At 42.4% G+C, this 18,879-nt stretch overlaps 1 protein-coding gene across 1 annotated transcript; it reads right to left on the bottom strand.

Annotated features, from left to right (window-relative positions):
* Nucleotides 1-16,393: 16,393 nt before the first annotated feature.
* On the bottom strand, nt 16,394-17,741 carry LOC116786273 (homeobox protein HMX1-like). Its single transcript, XM_032686721.1, has 2 exons — nt 17,512-17,741; nt 16,394-16,970 (listed from the first exon to the last, which is right to left on the bottom strand). Exons 1-2 carry the CDS (start codon nt 17,739-17,741, stop codon nt 16,394-16,396), a joined length of 807 nt encoding a protein of 268 aa, XP_032542612.1.
* Nucleotides 17,742-18,879: the final 1,138 nt, after the last annotated feature.

Below are 18,879 nucleotides of genomic sequence, written 5' to 3'. Positions count from 1 at the left end.
ACCAAGCTAGCACTTCATTGACATGTCACAGAAGACAAATTAGCCAAACAAAACACACTTTATTGTGGTAGGTTGAGTTTTGAGTCAATTTTCCAGTTGAAACACTTGCATGGAAGCAACTAGTGGCCTGTCTTGGAGCTCACAGTCCAGTGCACATGGAAGGAGGGTGAGCTCAAGACAAGTCTAACGAGCTGTACTGAATAGTCTCAGAGCAAAACCAGAGAATCTTGTAAACTCTGCTGTGCTCTCAGCACAGGCACACAAAAGAACTTTTTCTAGGAAGCTTGTCTGGGAGCATCTAATGGCTTTAAGACATAAGGATGAGTAGAGCAACACAAAACCAAAGAATTAGTCAGTGGATAAGTGTGTGAACCAGATCAAATAGAAAGAAAGAGAAGGGGAAATGAGCATCTAAGTCATAGAAAGATCTCTGAAGAGTCTATGCAATCTTTGGAGCATCACAGATTTTTCAGACAGAGTGTGAACCGAGATTTTTAGAGTTTGTCTCATTAGCTACAACCAAGTTGTGACCATGAAAATAAGGTCAGAAATGGTTACAAGAAAGATTATGCAATGCAGAGGAGTGTGGCAAAATGGCACAACAGGATCTTGATGCAATGCAAATATAAAGGGACTTCTAAAAATTATCTAAATGGAAGCTGTTTAGGACTTGTTTTTTTAAGCTGTTTAAAACTTTATGGTTTAAGAGGGAAAGAAAAAACATGCATGTACTGTCTCTGATGTATTTAATGAGACATCAGGGCTCTAAGTGGTGAATGGACAACACTGATGCACCATCACGTTTCTCATTCAGCTTTAACATAAGACACATGCAAGTTATTTTTGTTTGTATTGGACTAGCAGATGCACCCCTTTGAAAAAATGTGCAATGGGAAGCTTGCTAGACAGTGACGCAACACAATGTGCAGTGCCAAAGCAAACTTTGTGTCTGTTTCTTTTCACAATGACATTAAATGAATTGGAAATAAATCCACTGAAGTAACTAGAATTATGTTCATCTAGAAACCAAGCTCAAGTGAGACGCCCACATACTGTCTTTGCGAAAGCAGGGAAGCCAAGAGGTCCTTGTTCTGCAGGTCTTCATTTCCGCTGCTCCATTAGGGGCTTTGTGCAATACTGTGCAATTATGAATGGCTGAAGTTTATTCTTCAAATGAGATTTCATCTCCTCTCCTGCGTTTGAACACCCTCAATTTCATAGGAAGGAGATGACCGGATTTGTTACTCTCTCAGAATGGTTTTGCTCAGAGCCTTGTACAGTAAAAGAACATAGAACACAGCCCGCAAATTTTCCACCTTGTATGCAAGAAATGTAAAGAATCAAAACTCCTTTAGGCTCCTTGATTTGTCACAAACTGTCTCCCTTTAACTATTCCTAAGTAGCAACTGCCAACATCATGTGAACATGAAGGACCCTCCCGTTGACAGGTGGAAAGACCTCAAACTATAAGTCACACTAAAAACAGTCTCAGTAAACTTCCCATCACCCTAGACTTGGTTTTGCTTACCTTCAGAAACAACGAGGCTGTACAGTCCTTTGCTTCCAACCTAGGACATTTCCCTGCCCTGGTCAGCAAAGGCCTTCATATGTTTCTAAAAAGCCCTCTCTTAATCTTGGAAGAACTGTTTTTATTGTATGTCTACTTCAAATGCAACTCGGTTCCCAGAGAGGTACTTTATGTATAACCAATTTGAGGGGCTTTACCTTTCTAGCTGACATTCAACAATTATGGTTGCTGCTTCTTTCAGGAAGCATGGATATGGGATCCATATGAAGCTTTATCTTTTACAGTTTGGAGCTTTTTTCGGCTATTACCAGTCAGAACACTGAGCCAGAACTAAAGAAACACTGTCAGAAATGAGAATTTTTGTAGGATAATGGTTAGATCTGTTGAATCTCCTGGATGAATCTTTTTCTTCAGAATAAAGTCTGTTCATAAAAATCTGTAAAAATATTATTGTGTATTTTTCCAAGCTAATTTCAGGCTTTAAATCTAAAACCACTTATTCGTATATTTGACTTGATACACATGAGCAGTTCTATTGATTTCTCTTTATACTGAGTTCACTGGAGCTACTCACATGTGTCAGGGTAAGCAAAAGCATAAGTGTTTGTGGGACAGTGATTTAATTGCTCTGATCTCTTTTTTTTTTTAGTTACTCTTCATGAAGGATTGATTGTTAGAGGAAAACAAAAAGGGGATAGTAAATTTTTAATCTCTGGTATTTTTAAATTAAGTTTGCAAGCATATCCTGAAAATATGAATCACCAGTCCAAGGCAGCTTAATGGAGAGGTAACTGAGTGAAAGACAACATCCTGAAACAGGTAGAAAATCAGAATAACAGAGTTTTCTTTTTCATCTTAAACATAGTTATCCCCTGGAAAAAAATCTTCAACACTAAATATTTGACTCTAACATCCTTTTCAATCTGTCTGATATCTTTATGTTTTTATACCTGTATATGCACATATATGCAGTATATAGTGAAATATATGATGTGATAACACACATATTTCTATATATTGTATATATTTCTATGTATGCACATAGCATATTTTTATGTAATGTACCTACTACATATGTTTTCTTTGGACTGAAAGTAGTACAGACAGAATATTACTCATACTATAGAATAATCTGGTAAATACTTATGTCTTTGATTTTTCTTTCCTCTTTCAAAGAAATTACATGTTTGTTGTCCCAAAATATTAATAATCCTGCACAAAGTTCTGCCTTGTTCTCATTCCTTTTTAACATTTAAGACCACAGTTGGCTTTTCCTGCCCACTCAGTAGCTGGAACATTAAGAGGAAAGACTGAACACTGAACCTATTTCTCAGTGTACACCAGCCTACCCTCGTGCTGACCATGTTCAAGAAACTGCACTAGGAATTTTCTTTTTCCTGCTGAGGAGAGGATGAAGGACGAAAGAATGACCAATTATAAACTCTGTTGTCTTCAGATGAAAGAACCTTTTTGTGGTGTTCTTCAATCTCTTGTTTGGGCTGTCAACAGCAATTTGATAAAGAATGTTCCTATGTCTGACCTGTTTTTTCAAGATAGTAACCTATATTGTGTATCATCTAAAGCCAGGGGATAAGCATCCATTATACTCTGTACTGCTGTTCCTGCAAGCTGAGCATAGCCTTTAAAACCCAGAAAAGTTGATTGATAGTTGTGTTGAGAAAGCTGTTACTAACGATATTTTAGTTAAAGGGGGAAAAATTAAAGTTTCTTTAATCTGATTCTCCCCCACCCCCAACACCACACTTCAGAGGCCAAAGCTCATGATAACTGTTTTGTGGTGAATGGTCAATTGTTACAAAATTCTAATTGGTTCTGGGTCAGTCCCTTTGAAATGGCTGCTGTGCTCTAGTAATTTTTTCAATTAATTCTTAACAACTGACAAAACTTTGGATCTTGTCAAAAATCGTTCAGATTTTTATAGTAGGCAAGAACATGGAACAAGATTAGCCTGGATTAAGAAAGATTCCTACATACATTATCACCAAGGTTATAATTATAGTTTTAGCTCTCTTTTTTCTTTGCTCTCAAAATAATGATTAACTAGCTCAGCGGGGTTTTCTTCCCTGTAAGTACTTACTGAACACTTTTATAAGGGTAGATTGTAGAAATGCATATGTGATTTCTTGGTTGATTTATGAATAAATTGGGCAAATGCTATGTTCAGCTAAGAATTTTATAAGACAGATTTTCATAGAACTAGATTTTTGGACACAGACAAGTCCTGTACAGAACAGGACCCGTGTTGGTCAATCTTATGTCTCCCCTAAGTCAGGAAGTGACCAAGGACCAATTCTCCAGCATTGTTATTTAGAGAAGTCTCAAAACTCTTTTTCTATTGAGTTCAGACTTCAAAGAGGTGGAGCATGTTCAAGAACAAAGTCAGACCACATCTTCTACTTTCACCAGAAGGTCCTCAGACAGACGATGAAATTACCTTTAAGGTCTCTTTTCTACAGAAAAAAAAATAATTCTCAGTCTAGGGACTGATTATATCAATTATTTTCTTGTAAGACAAGCACTTAAGTATGAACAACTCTCTGAATATTTTTATTGGTCCTTCCTTCAGCAGATATCTTAAAAATACTCAACCAGGCATATCAGATCACAAGAGATGTTAAATCAAGAGTTCATTAGTGAGATTAGATTATAGACACTAAATTATCAATAACTAACATCACAAATTTTCTGGGCTATCACTTAGGCTTAATCAGTTACGTAGGATCTAGTTCATAGCTCTGCTGTTAGTTCATGAAGCCTGAAGAAATGAACTTTGAGTCCTCTGCAATTCCAGACTCTGGGGCAAATCCTTCTACCATAACTCAGGAACAGACAAATTGCTTAACTAAAGTTATCACAGCTTTATATCCTTGCACCTGATCATAAGTGGCCATTTACTACATGAGAAGAGAACAACTCAAATCCATTTCAGATATTTTCAGCCAGTTTGACATGCTCTACAATTTCTGTACAAACATCTATTTTGATGGTAGTTTAATGAACCCACTTTGATCACATGAATTTAGAACCAGAATCTCACCATTGGTAATATCCAATACATAGCTTATAAGGTAAATTAAATACATTGTAATCTAGCAGGAAAGAAATGTCGTTGGTAGCTATACAGACTGGTAACGTTCACTGAATCCTTCTCCAAAATGCTGTAACTATGAGTTGTTCCCCTCCCCTCCTTTGAGTTCTCTTTTCATTCTTACGGAGCCAACTAAAACTGTGGACTTCTGACTTCTTTTTCAGGACTCAATTATTTCTTTGGTTCCTGGTGTAATAACTACTTTACAGTTGATAGTAACTTTTTGTCCCATTGGTACTTCTTATTTTGTTTTATAGGCAAGTGGGGTGCCAATTGTGGAAGATTTTCCCAGAATTACTCCAACAGGAGTTTTTCCATCTGGTGAGTTTGCAAATTATCAAAGGAATGTAGTTTCTAATGGCAACGTGTTGTCCTCTCTGGATCTACAAACTCAATTTTGATGATACTAAATCTGATCTTTATAGATTTCAAAACATTTTGAAACAGGCTTCAGTCTCCTCCCCAGGAGTGTGAAAACTTCTGCTCTGTTCAGTTTCTGCTTTGTTTGTTCTCAAGAGTTTGCATTACCTCAACTATCCATAAAAAACATGAGCTTGTTCTACTTCTTCAATAAGGTTGCACAAGTCATGGAGAACAGGCATAATTTCTCACTCTTTTCAGGGAACAATAAACAAAGTATGGTGAAACACCTACACTGTTAGCAGAGTTGCAGTCACACTTCAGACCTTTATTTCATGCTTGAGAGAGTGGTCATGAAAGTCTTTCAAAGTGTGCAAAGCTGGGTGATGCAGAGCTAGTTCTTGCTGGTCATGTCAGACTCCATTTCTTACATTTGCACATATGATGTTACACTCCTCCTCAACTTTCTACTTGTGAGCTAATCCATGGAGTACTTCCAAAGTATAATTAAAATCAACATTGACTTCACCATATTGTCACTGGAAATACTACTTAAACAGTCTGCCTGCATTGACTTGTGCAATAGAGTGGGGCTTGGGGTCTGTATTTTGTGGGTATCGAGATGTCCTGAGAAGTCAAAGCACGACTTTGCATTGGGTTGGCCCCTAACATGACAAGAAGCCAGCCTTAAATCCAAGAACAAAACAGAGCTTCGAAGGATGAAATTAGTGAAAAGCCTTCAAAAGATCTGAATTTTGCTCCTCTTTAATCCTTATCATTTTTTTAATCTGTTAAAGAAATAATTTTACATGCCCACAAATACTGTGATATTTAAAATATTCCTATTTCAAATATAGCTGTCAAAAATGGAAAAATAATCACAAATATTTGAAAATCAGTTACTCTGTCAATATTTTGTTTCTGCCACAGATTTCCCACATAACTCTGAGCAGTTTGGCTACTTATCTTTCTTCTTTAATTATCCTCATTTCATTTTTTTTCATCCTTGGGTAAATATTACCTAATAAATGCATGGCAAGGCAATATATATTATGTAGGGCCAAATTAGCCACTAAAGCACCCTGACATCCTGGCAGGGACAATTAGATCTGCTGGTCAGAAGCCGCAGTGGAGGGAGGACACCATCCCCAGCTCTGAGCAGTGAACAGGTTTTACACTTCACATTTGACAACCCTTTTCTCCCACAGCAGTGATACAAGGAAAATGGCACAAATATGAATCCACACTACACTCTTCCTAGAGATTAGCCAGACCTAATGGCACATATGTACCCCTCACATCTATCTTCTACCTTCTGCCAGAAGGAATTATGCTACTTTTCCAGTCACGGCCACCTGTTCAAGGGTAACAAAGACACACAGGCAAAATGCTCATGCATGTATTACATGCAGGTGTAATAGAGATTATCTATGTAGCCATGGAAATCTTCACTGATAGAAGATGGTTCTGTCTTGCATATCTGTATTTGGTGACATCCAGGATATCCCTAACTGGGCTTTGTTCTCCAGCACACAGTGAGAAAGCTGGAGTAGATTTCAAGTTACTTCATGTTCCCTCTGCAGAGGATCTCTAACTACACCGTCAGCATCATCCCTGATGTGTAATGCATTTGTGTTTGTCAGCATTAAGATTATAGGCAAAATGGGTACCATTTTAGTCTGCTGAATACATAATAAACTATATTTCTTCTTTATCATTTTCCCTTGGACATAATTTTTAGGGCACTGGGGTCACCGGGATATGCTCTTGAGAGAAGTGCTCCTTACTTGAAATTAAGGCTAGGTGTTGCAGATCTGCTTCTGCGAGCAAAATATGTGGAGCTATCAATATATTGTGGTGAGATTGCACAGCAGAATTGGGAGTGAATACACATATTGACAGGCAGACAATAGGTGGGTAGGTAAATAGACAGGTGAATAGGCAGGTAGATAAAAAGATTCATTCTATAAATGAAACAACACATTAAAACACTGATTCTGAAAAACATAATGTGGAGAATTATCATTATATTGCAGTGTATTGTGTCACTGAAATATGAAGAATAGGGGATATAGCAAACGCATTTAAACTTTGATTGTACACCACTGTACTATGAGCATTTCTAGTCTGTGCTTTTGCGAGGGCAACAAAGCAGAACACGCACAATAAATACTTTAGGAAAGGGTAAAAAAAAACCACATCAATGGGAGAATTGGACAGGATCCCAGTTCATAAGCCTGAGGATGGAAGACATTACATAACAAGTCCTGATGACACTGTAGACCTTTTCAAAGTGGAGGTTTCAAAGAATGTGAAAGTGATAAAACCAAGAAATATCCCAAAAATCCGTGTCATACAATCTAAACCTTTTATCGCGAGGTGGGAGGGAATTGTATCAGACAGAGCAGATAAGCATTGAGAGAGAGGTAATGGAGGTAATTGAGGCACCATCACCAGAACTATTCAATAATAGATTAGATAAGTAGTAGAAATAACGTGGGGGAATATCCTGTATGGCACAGGGAGTTGAACTAAATCACCCAGGAGGAAAATAATTGCAATTATAGATCTGTTCCACCACCGCTAGAAAAGAGTGGTGTCAGGTGCAAATATTAATTTTATTAAAAACTAAACTGGAATGTACATACTCTCAAACATAGCCAAAAGCCATATATAATCTATTCAAGAATGAGACTCCACCCGCTTCACAGACTATTGTATTGATTTTAATTTTGGCAAAGCTGGTGTTGTGTGACTGGAAAAGGACTTGAACTACAAAAGTCTGTTGATGATATGTACCCACTCCTTTGTTTCATTCATGATGGGAGAGTGTTATATTCGATCTGTGAATCTGACATTTCACTGTATTTTTTTGCATTTTGATATAAGAGGACTTGAAATAATCTGAGTATACAAAACAATCTGAGAATATAAACAGTATATTCCTCTGGGCCTTGTAGCAGAAAGCAAAAACAGTAGTGGAAAATTAGCATACAAAACCTTTAACAAGACACAAGAGCTTCTCCTTTTCTTTAGCCATTTCTAAGAGCCTGGTGTACAACACATCTCAGGTCTTGCCCCCAGTAAATTAAACCGTGGGTTTCTCTCCACTTTTATTGAGAGAAGGACCCATATTCTCTTTCAGAAAAAAACTGATCAAAAGAGACTCTTTCCAAACCACTTGACTTACTTTGGTATCAACAACCTCACGAGTTTGTTAAATGAGTTACTCAGTCTCCAAGCAGATCTGTGAGGGTTAGAGTAATCTAATCTAGTCTGACAATAGCACTTCTCCAAAACACAGCTTCAGAGAGAAAAGCCACATGTTTAAAAATGCATTCCTTTCAGAAGTTCACAGAGCCTCTTCCTAAGTCACTTTCACTTACAATGTTTCTTGATGTTTGCTTACAACAATCCCCATCCAGATTTATGGTGCAAGGTGCTTTCAGTTCATCCAGTGCCACCCCCTGCTACACTGTCACTGTGCTAAGTAACCCCTTTCAGATATGAAGTCAGTGAATTCAATAGAAAACATGAGGATTCATTGATCCTGGCATCTGACCCAGGGCAAAAGATTTTTCAATAAAAGGACAAGTAGGCATATTAGAGACATTTCCCCATTGATTTAGATCAGAGTCCAGTGACATGGCAAAGGGGACCTATGTCTTAACTGTATCAACCATCTGCTATTTCTGATAGTGATGCTTATAGTTTCACTGTCTCTCTTGAGACGTGAATGACTGAGAGATTCTGTTATTGGGAGACTTCATTAAAGGTGTGATTTGTCTTAATAATTGAGTTACTAGTTTTAATACCTATTTTCACAATATTTTCCACTTCTAAAGCAGAATATTTTTTAATAAAATAATTATTATTTTATTTTAATATTCATCTAGGAAAATAACACCATAGAAGCACTAAGAAACAGTTGTTGCTTGATACGTTTTTAGTTCTGTTTCATACTGTGAAAATGTAACTGTATTTTCCAGATACCTTTTCACAGATTTTATGACACAGTCTGTAAATCCATGATGCTAAGCATACTTCCTTTTTAATTTAAATGTTATCTTTTCATCTGTTCTGCCCACATCCCAGTTGTACAACTTTTACCACATAGTTATTAAAAGCTTGTTAACACAAGGATATACCAACTAGTGCTGTTCTCCTTACCCACTAAAAAATCAGGTTTAGTAGTCTGGGGAAGCAGACACATATGTGAAGTAATTATCTAATAATGGAAATTGAATGCAGATATTTAGTTACAAATCCACAAATTACAGGGTCCTTTAAAAACACATGCACATCCTGCCACATAACATTTCCTACAGAGTAATTAGGGTTCCTTGCATCTATAATTCCACATTAATTACTCTCTAAGCAAACATTGAAATTACACAGTAATATGCCATAACAGCTCCAGACTGCTTCCTTTGTATTGTACAAAAGGGGAGAGTTATGTCACTGTATGTGTCACAGAGGTTATCAAACGATCCTGCCTGTACAAAACATTAGAGACTGCTAGAAATAAGAATGTTTTAACCATGTAGCATTTTTCATTGTTCCATTATATGCTAAACACATGCAAACATCCCTGAAAATACATGAGCATGAGTTATTTCCTCAGCTGATCATTAGGAACCAGTGTAAAGATATTGTAAATCTCAGTCTGCATGAAAGAATATGGGGATGTTCAGATCTTTATCTGTTCACACAAAGGATTCACTACAGCTCAGTAAAGTGAAAGATTCAGTAGACTTTGCAACTCTAAAGAAAGAGTGAAAGACATTTGTCCATGGGTCCCAGCTATTAATTTGCAAAATAGATCTAAAATCGTCACTTATTTACAAAAATGAGAAAAAGAGAACATTTATGATGTCAGGAGTAACTTAAGGAAGTGTATATTTCATAGTGAGTACAGTCTCTACACATGGATGTTGATTCACATCTCCTAGAGAACTGGAACTCAGGGAACATTATGATTACCCGTCAGCCAAGTCTCCTTTCTGATTTGATTTCTGGTATTACTTTAGAAAAACATAATAATTGCATATAGGGGTCATTTTTCAGTAAAATTTTTTGTTCATGATGCTTAGAAAGATCTAGAGATCACACCAATCTCCACAGTTGTTTTGGCTGTGTGTGTAACCTTGCATTTCTCACTGGTGGTCACAAACAAAACTTCAAATGTTGCTAGACAAAACCTACGGGCAGAACAGAGGTGCTTGTAGCTGCCCTATAGCTGGCTGTTATGGAGCTGGATCTGACAGATTTGGGGAGAACAGCCAGAACGAAAGCTGAAATCCAAATCAAGTATTCAATCAAATTCAGTCAAGTAATGATCTTCATCAATTAATAGATGACATCCCCACTTGAGAAGAGCCATGCTGCTTCAATAATTTAAATCCAAGACAGAAGACAGCCATAAAGAAGAACTTCCCCAGTTGATCTCTCACATGATGCATCCTTTGTAAGGATCAGACTTCTAACCACTGTAAATCAAAGTGTGAAAGTAATGAAAGAATCAAAACTGTGGGAAAGGATCTGTTGTTTAATAAAGTGTCACTTTTTCCTTTGTAATAATTCACAAAAAACTGATGAAAAACAACCCTTTGAGCAGACTAGGGTGACCTCTGCTCCAGCCAGAACTACTCAGATATCATTGTCCTGAAGGACATGTATGACTGCAGTAGACTGTGGAGAACCAAAATCCAAATGTGGGTCTGTACAGTGAGGTCTTTACACAATGCTCTGCTTCTACCTTCGAGTTTGCCCTCAAACTCACGCATCAGTTCTGGTCTGACACAACATCTAATTGTCCTGGCAGACTCAATGATTTGTATCCAGTACATTGGGTTGCTGGCTCCAGATTATGGCTCTTGACACTCTGACCAAATAACTGCTTGCAAAAGCAGCCTGCCTTGCCCACTAGGACCTAAAAGACTTGGTGCTGGGCACAAAACTTTCCATGAAAATCTCTTCCCTGCTGTTGTGCTTATGCCCTCCTTAGAGCCCCCTTCACACGTCTGTGTCTTCCTCTCCTGCTCCTTCTAGCTTACTGCAGATTTCCTGATCTTGCAGACTTTATCAGCTTGTATATTCTCAATTGCTTAGTCTGAAAAATAGCTTGATTTTGATGATGCATCTGGGAGTGTTGTGCTGTTTCACACTGGGCATTCCTTTAGTTTTGTTTTTCTTAGAATGTCTGGTAATGTTTTCTGGTCTCCGTTGGATTTTTTCTGAAGACCAGTGCCAATGTAACTGATATGTTGAAAGCAGAGAAGAGACAGGTATGATTGTCCCCCCTGTGCACTGACAATATTGCAATCACCATTTCCCATTCCAGAACATGTTGTCTTTCCTACAGTTAAATTCTTCTCTGAAATAAAAGGCTCCCTGCTTTTAGGAACAGAGCATTCCCCAGATACTGAAACACAGAATGGGAAGCAAGATAAATATTCTGGATAGTATACTCTTTGATGGCCCTTATTTTTAATAACAAGCACTTTCCAGGTTTTTATTTTAAGATATTTATATGATCTCTACTTTAACGTGACAGATGAGCTGGTTGACAACCACATCTCATGATGGAGGGGCATGTTCAACATCAGTGTTGAGACAAATGTAGACACATAGAGCAATTAGTTTCAGGCATTTCAAAGCCTCTTGTTTTTTCAATATGATTACTATTTCACATCATAATTACGAGGATATTACAACTTCAGATACTTGAAAAATATCTTAAGGACTCAATCTGGCAAATTCTGCTCTAAGTAAGGCATATTCTATAGGTGTCATCCTTGCCTTCCCACCATGTAATTGTAAAGGAAAGCAGAATCAGGACTAGTCCAAGTTCAACCTGCAAAATGAGCTCACTGCATACATTCACATGAATAGGCAAATGAAATATACTGGCTTTCTAAAACATAATGCAGTTAGACCTCCACTGTACAGAAGATGCACAGAGAGCATTTTTGCTGTGTCTACCTCCAAAATGATTTCTTCTTGATAACTTTGGATTATCCATATTGTTCCTTTTGTGAGATTCTGTGATGAATTCTTATCTTTCTTAAGTTTTATTCATCTTGCCTAAATTCAAACAAGTCTCCCCTGGGAGGTAAGGCTGTCACTCTTCTTTCTCTACCTAATTCCTCTAGTGTCAATCTTTGTTGGTTTCCTTGCAGAATGTGAAAGATTACTACATTTTGGGGTAACATTGTAAGCTTTCCTCTAAGAAGATAAAGCCCTTCTTTAGCCTATCAACACAAAATGTGTAGTAAACTCAATCCTTTCCTTAAAAAAAAGGAAGAAAAAACAAGCTACCATTTCAGGTTAACCAAATTAAATTTAATAAATAAATAAATAAATAGAAAATTCAGGAATGGAGGGGAAAGCAGGAGAGTTTTCATATTTTAGATCAACTCCTGGCAAGGCCAAAGAGCTATGCTGAGCAACACTTCTCTCTCTAGTCTGTAGCATACCTTTCCTCACCTTGTGGAGGTGAATCTCAGTCTGGTTAGGAACAGAAGTCTAAATAGCAGGGGAGTTGACAAGGAGGGCTGGTACAGTGTCCTTGTGCTGGTCCATAAAGAGGTATATGTACATGATGATTAGGGAATAGCAAATCAAAACAAAACAAAAAAAAAATTATAGCAAGTGCCTGGTCCTGACTCCTGATTAGGAGACTGCAGTGGGAAACCAGTCCTAGGGGAGTTTTGCAAAACCTTCCAACACAGCAGACAAGTGAGAAGGCTTCCTCTCCAGCAGAAATAATTGAATTTTCGAATTCTCTGCACACACTTGAACAAAAAATTTGCCACATGCAGCAGTGTGATTGATCATCCTAATCCCAGGGAAATTTACAATATAAGAGATGATATGAAAATCAAGTTTTCTGGAGCTGCTGCACTTAGAATCAGCCTTGTGGGGCTTCTATGAAGAGACAGAGGAGAGAGAGTTTGAATGGCTTTTTTAAGCCACTTGTATTGCACTGTTTCAATGAGCAATGCATTTATGTACGTATCCAATGCATTTATGTATGTATCTTACTGCTTTTCAAACGTATTTTCCTGTTGACAAGATTGTATTTAATTATCATCTTTCTTTTGGTGGGTTCAGGGGCCAGGTCTTAATCATATTTTTCTTTACTATTCAGTTTATAGAGTATTCCAGGATTCCAGGGCAGCCCATTGTTACATATGTGCCATGCCTAACACAAAGGATCTCCCAGCACAGGCAGGGCTTCTACCTATTCTTCTAATAATTAAAAAAAAAAAAAAGAATTAGGCATTGTATATGAACTTTAAATAGAGAATACCTTCAACACGGAAGCACACTGTGTGTTCCACTCACCTCTCATGCAGTTGCACTACATCTTTTCGTCACATCAAACCTTAACAGCACATTTTTAAGTCTCAGTTCCAGCAGCTAATCAGTTCTAGCACTCTTTGGTGTCTGAGTTGATTTTTTTTTTTGTTTGGTTTGGTTTGGTTTTTAGGGGTTCTTTTGGGGGTTTGTTTGTTTGTTTGTTTTGTTGGGGTTTTTTTGGTTGTTGTTTTTTTTTTAATTCTTTATTTTTTGCAAGCTTTCACAGAGTTTGGGGATTTTTTTTTTTTTTTGGTTGCGGTTTGAGTTTTTTTGCTTGGTTGATTGGCTGATTGGTTTGAGGAGTTGGGTTGTTTGTTCGTTGTTTGCTTGGTTCTACTGCAGTCCGTTTCATTTTTTTAAAATGTCCCATTAGCAGGTTAGCCAGTACTAATGTCCTGCTGTACGGTGGCTTGTAGCAATCTCTTGCAGTAAGGAGAGATTTATAATTGCAAACACGATTGTTTTGAGCTCTAAAAGAAATGTCAGCAATATTCAGTGCCATCAGCATTGACCGCTCGGCTTGGAATCCTATACATCGTGAACTTGGTTTTCTTCAGAGAAAGCCCCTTCGCCACTGGCCATGTTACCCTGCGTAGCAACAGTTTGGATGACGTTTCTGGCCAACGAGCTCAGAATCAGCACTAATATCTTGATGGGAAACGAATATTTCGGGGTAGTTATTTACTTTGTCTAGCTACACGGGTGTTTTACACGTTCGTTGTTCATTAATTCCCAACGACCGTCGCTTTGGGATGGGTCAGCAGTGAGTTGTGAAACCTGACCGTGTGCTAACTACGGTGTGTAGAACTACTCTTTCTGTTGTTTTTACCATAATAAAAAATAATAAAATAATAATAATAATAGAAAAAAAAAACAAAACAAAACAAAACAAACAAAAAAAACACCTTCCCTCCGTTTTTGTGGGTTCGCATTTTTCTTCAGTTGCTTCTGTAACTCCAGAAACATTCTGGAGGGTAAAATGATAAATCAGACAGAAAATTGCAAATGGTTTGATAAATGTGGTGAAAAGTAGATTAATTGCCAAATAACAATTTCTTATATAGTTGTTTTTCACCTAGGAGACATCCTAGGCTGCAGTTACATGGAAAGGTAGTTTCTTGAGATGAATTTTAGTTCCATATTACAGAACCAAAGAAAGAGACATTAGTATAACTGTTGCATCTGATCAAACTTTCACTAGTTGGGATTTAGAAAAAGGCGGATTTGCCTCTATCGGTATTGATTAATCTCGTGCAGTAATCAAGTAAGGGTTTATCGAGTTGGGAGATATTAGAATTAACAACCAAAGGAAGGTTTCGATATAGATCATCAGTTATGAAAAACAAGCAAACAGAAACGACATGTCATCACCCTGGACGTCATCGGTTCTATGTGTCTCCAACTGGTTTTTAGCCACGTAGTAACTCACGGACTTAGAGGTTTTTAATTTCTTTAACTATCATTATAAATTCAGAACAGAAAAGGCTCGGTTGTGTGACCCAGACCGTCAATTCGTCGCCTGCACCTTCCCGGGAACTACAGTTTGGGGAAACCCGAGCTGTGAAGTGCACCCGGCAGGTCCCCTGAAGTGTGTCCACTTGGTTACACCGCCCTTGCCACAGCCTCGGTAATATTCTTTTTTTTTATCAAAGCAAGGGCACCCTGTGGGACTCCTCTTGCTACTTGACACTAACTCGAATCTGATTAAAAAGCGAGAGGAGAGGTCAAACAACTCTCCTAGATCATCGCCACGGCGAGAAAACTTCACAGAGCTGCAGGAGCCGCTTTCCCGAGCTCGGCTGGCGCCGGGACCGCCGCGGCACTGGCTCCCTGCCACAGCAGCTCCTCCCCGGCTGGGACAGAACGCCAGCAGCGGCCCCGAGCCGCGGGGTTCTGAGCGCGCCGGGGTCCCCTCGCTGGGCTGGGGGATCTTTGCGCATCTATATCTACTGCCCACGGAAAGACAAATGGAAGAATAGCTGGAAAAGGAAGAAAAACCCCTTCTTATCTAGCCGAAACACCGATCGCTTTTTTTCCCCACTGGGAAACCCGTTCTCGCACGGGTGAGTTTCGTAATGACACAATTGTGGTTTTCATCTTTATTTTTAAAATAAAAACCATCGATGCACTCTAGGAAATACCTTTCTTTTCATACTGCCCAGTAGTGACTGTATTGAAAAGGCAGGCGTTTCAGCTTTCTGAAAAGGTTTATTTCCAACCTGGGGATATAAAGCGTGTGAACTTAGAAACCAAAGGACGACAAAAGCGTTTGTAAATATGTAAAAAAAAAAAAAAAATTAATTAAAACCACTTGATACTCTATGATAGCAGATAAAATCGTCCCACGAGATTTCGAGGGGCGGGATTAGCACAAGAGACAGCTTGTCTTGTTCTGTAAAAACTTCACACAAGCCCCAGTTTTAGAACCAGTTAGCACAAAGAATGTAAGAGAGAGTTTGGGTTGTTTTTTCAAAAGAGGAAGAAAAGCAAGAAAGTCACAGCTTAGGAACCACATCTCAGTAAAGGTGTCTACATTTTGATAGTGTCAAAGATGGGGAGAGGTTACTCTGAGAGATATTAGAGGTGGAGAGTTTGAGATAGAGGAGCACAACGCGGCCTTTGCCTTTACCAATCTGTGTAAAACTCGGTTCACGGTACAGCGACCGCCACGGCGCTTGGGGCAGACGTGGGGACGTGGTCCCCGTGGGCTGAGGCAGAGCATGGGCTCCCCTCTAATACGGGAACGGGATAATTCGGAAGGGAGGCGGGCAGAACACGTCCCGGTCTCTTTGGTGGCTTCGTGTTATCTCCTCCATCCTGACCACAGAAAAAAACGCTGCAAGAGCAAGGGCGGTCTGGCAGCGCCCTTCCGAGATTTAGCAATACGTTGGCAGCCCACGGACACTCGTGGGGGGAACCCGAGCGGCCCTTCCGTCGGCTGTGGTGACGACTGACAACCCAACGGCACGGCGGGGTCATAAATAACATCGGGCGGCCCCCGGCGAGGGGAAGGTCGGGGGCCGGGGGAGAGGCTATACGTCCCCGTCCACCAGGCTGAAGTGTTTGCCCGGCCCGGGGAGGCAGAGGTAGGGGATGGTGCTGCCCGGACAGAGCAGGGGCAAAGGCAGCGGCAGCAAGCACCGACTGAGCAGGGGGCTGTCCTTGTAGAGGGCCGGGAAGGAGAGAGACGTGGCGGCGGCGGGGGGCGGCGGGTCCCCGGGGGGCTCCGCCGGCCCCGGCCCAGGGCCCTCCGCCTCGGACGACATTTGTCTCTTGAGCTTGTTGCGGCGGTTTTGGAACCAGATCTTCACCTGGGTCTCGGTGAGATGCAGCGCGGCGGCCAGCCCGGCCCGCTCCGAGCTGCTCAGGTAGCGCTTCACGTCGAAGGTGGACTCCAGTTGGAACACCTGGCTCTTGGAGAAGATGGTCCGCGTCTTCTTCCTGCCGCCAGCCGCCGGCAACCTCCCGTTCTCCGCGCCGCAGCCCCCGGCCTCTCGCGTCGACGGCTGCCGAGGGGCGCGCAGCCTCTCTTTGGGGAGCGGGGACGCCGCATCCCAACCCTCGGCCTCGCGGCGGAGGCCACGGCTCGTCCCTTCTGCCCGGAGCCGGCTGGACTCGCTGCCTGCAAGGGCAAAGCACAGCATCAGTGCCCGCCGCCGCCCGCGCCCCCGCCCCGCATGCACGCACGGCCCGGCGGAGCGCAGGGAGAGGGTGGGGGAGAGGGTGGGGAGGGGGTTGCCGAGGGCTGGCCGCGGTCCCACACCCTCCAGAGGGGAGAAGAAGAGTGAGGCGCTTCCATAAGGATCTAAGGAAATCCCTTTGCCAGCTGTGTGACAGGGAAGTGAGGGGCTCCCGGGTACGGGACAGACAACTCGGGAGGAGGGCGCAGCGCCCTCGAAGCAGGTTGGTGCGTGTGCGGTGGCATCTCCCCGCGTCCTCCCGCGGAGCCTCCGTTCCTCCTCCGGCTGCGGGTGCGCCGCGACTGCGTGTGCGTGCCTGTGTCTGCGTGTGCGTGTCTGTGTCTGTGTCTGTGCCTGCGCGTCCGTGTGCGCGGGCCCAGCACGGCGGCACTGGGGATACCCGGAGGTACCGCCTGGGTGGGGGCCGGGCTGCGACCCGACGTGCGAGACAGCCTGAGGCGGCTGCTGGCTCCGTACCCGAGTCTCTGGAGCCTTTACTGGGGTCTTGCTCCGCAGGCCCCTCTCCCTCCTCCTCCTCCTGCTCCTCCTCCTCCTCTTCCTCCGGCGGGGCGCAGCGGGCTCTGCCCTGCTCTCGGGATGGGCGGCAGGGGCCGGGCTGCAGGATGCTGGCGATGCTGAAGGCCGGCGGCGCGGCCGGGGCCGGTGGGGGGGCTCGGCGGCCGCTCCCGAGCTGCACCATGGCGAGGAGAGCCCGAGCAGAGACGAAACGCTCTGAGCCGAGCCGAGTCGAGCCGAGCCGCAGGACTGGCGGCGGCTGCGGGAGGGAGGCAGCGGCAGCCGGGGCGGAGGGAAGGAGGAGGAGGGGTCGGAGCGGCGGAGGGAGGAGATGGAGCTAGAGGGAGCCAAAGGACTGAGGACGGGGGGGAGCGGTGCAGTGGAGGGAGAGAGAGAGAGAGAGAGAGAGAGGGGAGGCGGCAGAGAAGAGAAGGAAAAGGAGCAGGAGCTAGAAGGGAACAGGGAGAAAGTGAGGGGCGGGGGGTATGCCAAGGTGCCCCGAAAGGGTGCCCTCGACAGGCGGGGCGGGGCAGGGCTGGCTGCTCTCCTGCCCAGGCCCTTCACTGTAAGTGGGCGGAGGGAAGAAAGAGTCAGATCCAGGAGAGCCCATGGGAAAGGTGAAGAGGAGATGGGATGGTAGGACAAACATCTCTGGATTGAAGGAGAAGGATGTAGGGAAAAGACTGGAAATGAGAACAAGGGAATGAGGCGGAGCGTGGCGAGGAAAAGCGATGATGGCAGTGAGAGAGGACAGGAGGGAAAGGGGAAGCTGGGAGCCGCGAACCCCTTCCCTGTGTTTGTACGGCACGCGGCAGAACCCCAGGCAGTCTGCTGAGGGCATGTGCTGCAGATTGTCCATGCCTCTGTCCGGGAATTGGGTAGACTGTGGAAGAGTAATTCCTACAGCCAGAGTCACTTCTCCGTCCTCCTTTCACGTGCAGACCCTCAGACTGAATGCGCAGGGTTCCCTTGGGGAGAAAGCGATCCCTTTTCCTTCTGAGGAGCCCCGTGGTGTCAGGCCACCCTGAAATCCACATATAACCTCCACACGCTGCCCCACCACCACTCCACCCCCTCCCCGCGGGTCAGCAGAGCTCTTCTGTAACTTTCAAGTGAGAAAGTGCTGGCCGGGTGCGCGGGTGTGTGTGAGTACTCCAAAGTGTGCCTGAGCTGTGGAACTTGGAGGAGGATCGATGTGTTTCTGTATTGAGAACTTTTACTCCCTACCACCTCCCAGCACTGCAAAGTTTTATAACGAGTTTGCACTACTCGAGGCAGGACGTCCAGCGATTTTAGAGCCACCATCAGCAGTGGATCACAGG

The sequence above is a fragment of the Chiroxiphia lanceolata genome, chromosome 4 (assembly GCF_009829145.1).
Source record: "Chiroxiphia lanceolata isolate bChiLan1 chromosome 4, bChiLan1.pri, whole genome shotgun sequence".
Lineage (NCBI taxonomy): Eukaryota > Metazoa > Chordata > Aves > Passeriformes > Pipridae > Chiroxiphia > Chiroxiphia lanceolata.
The sequence above is the reverse complement of the archived record's forward strand: the minus strand, read 5'-3'. Positions and strand labels throughout refer to the sequence as shown.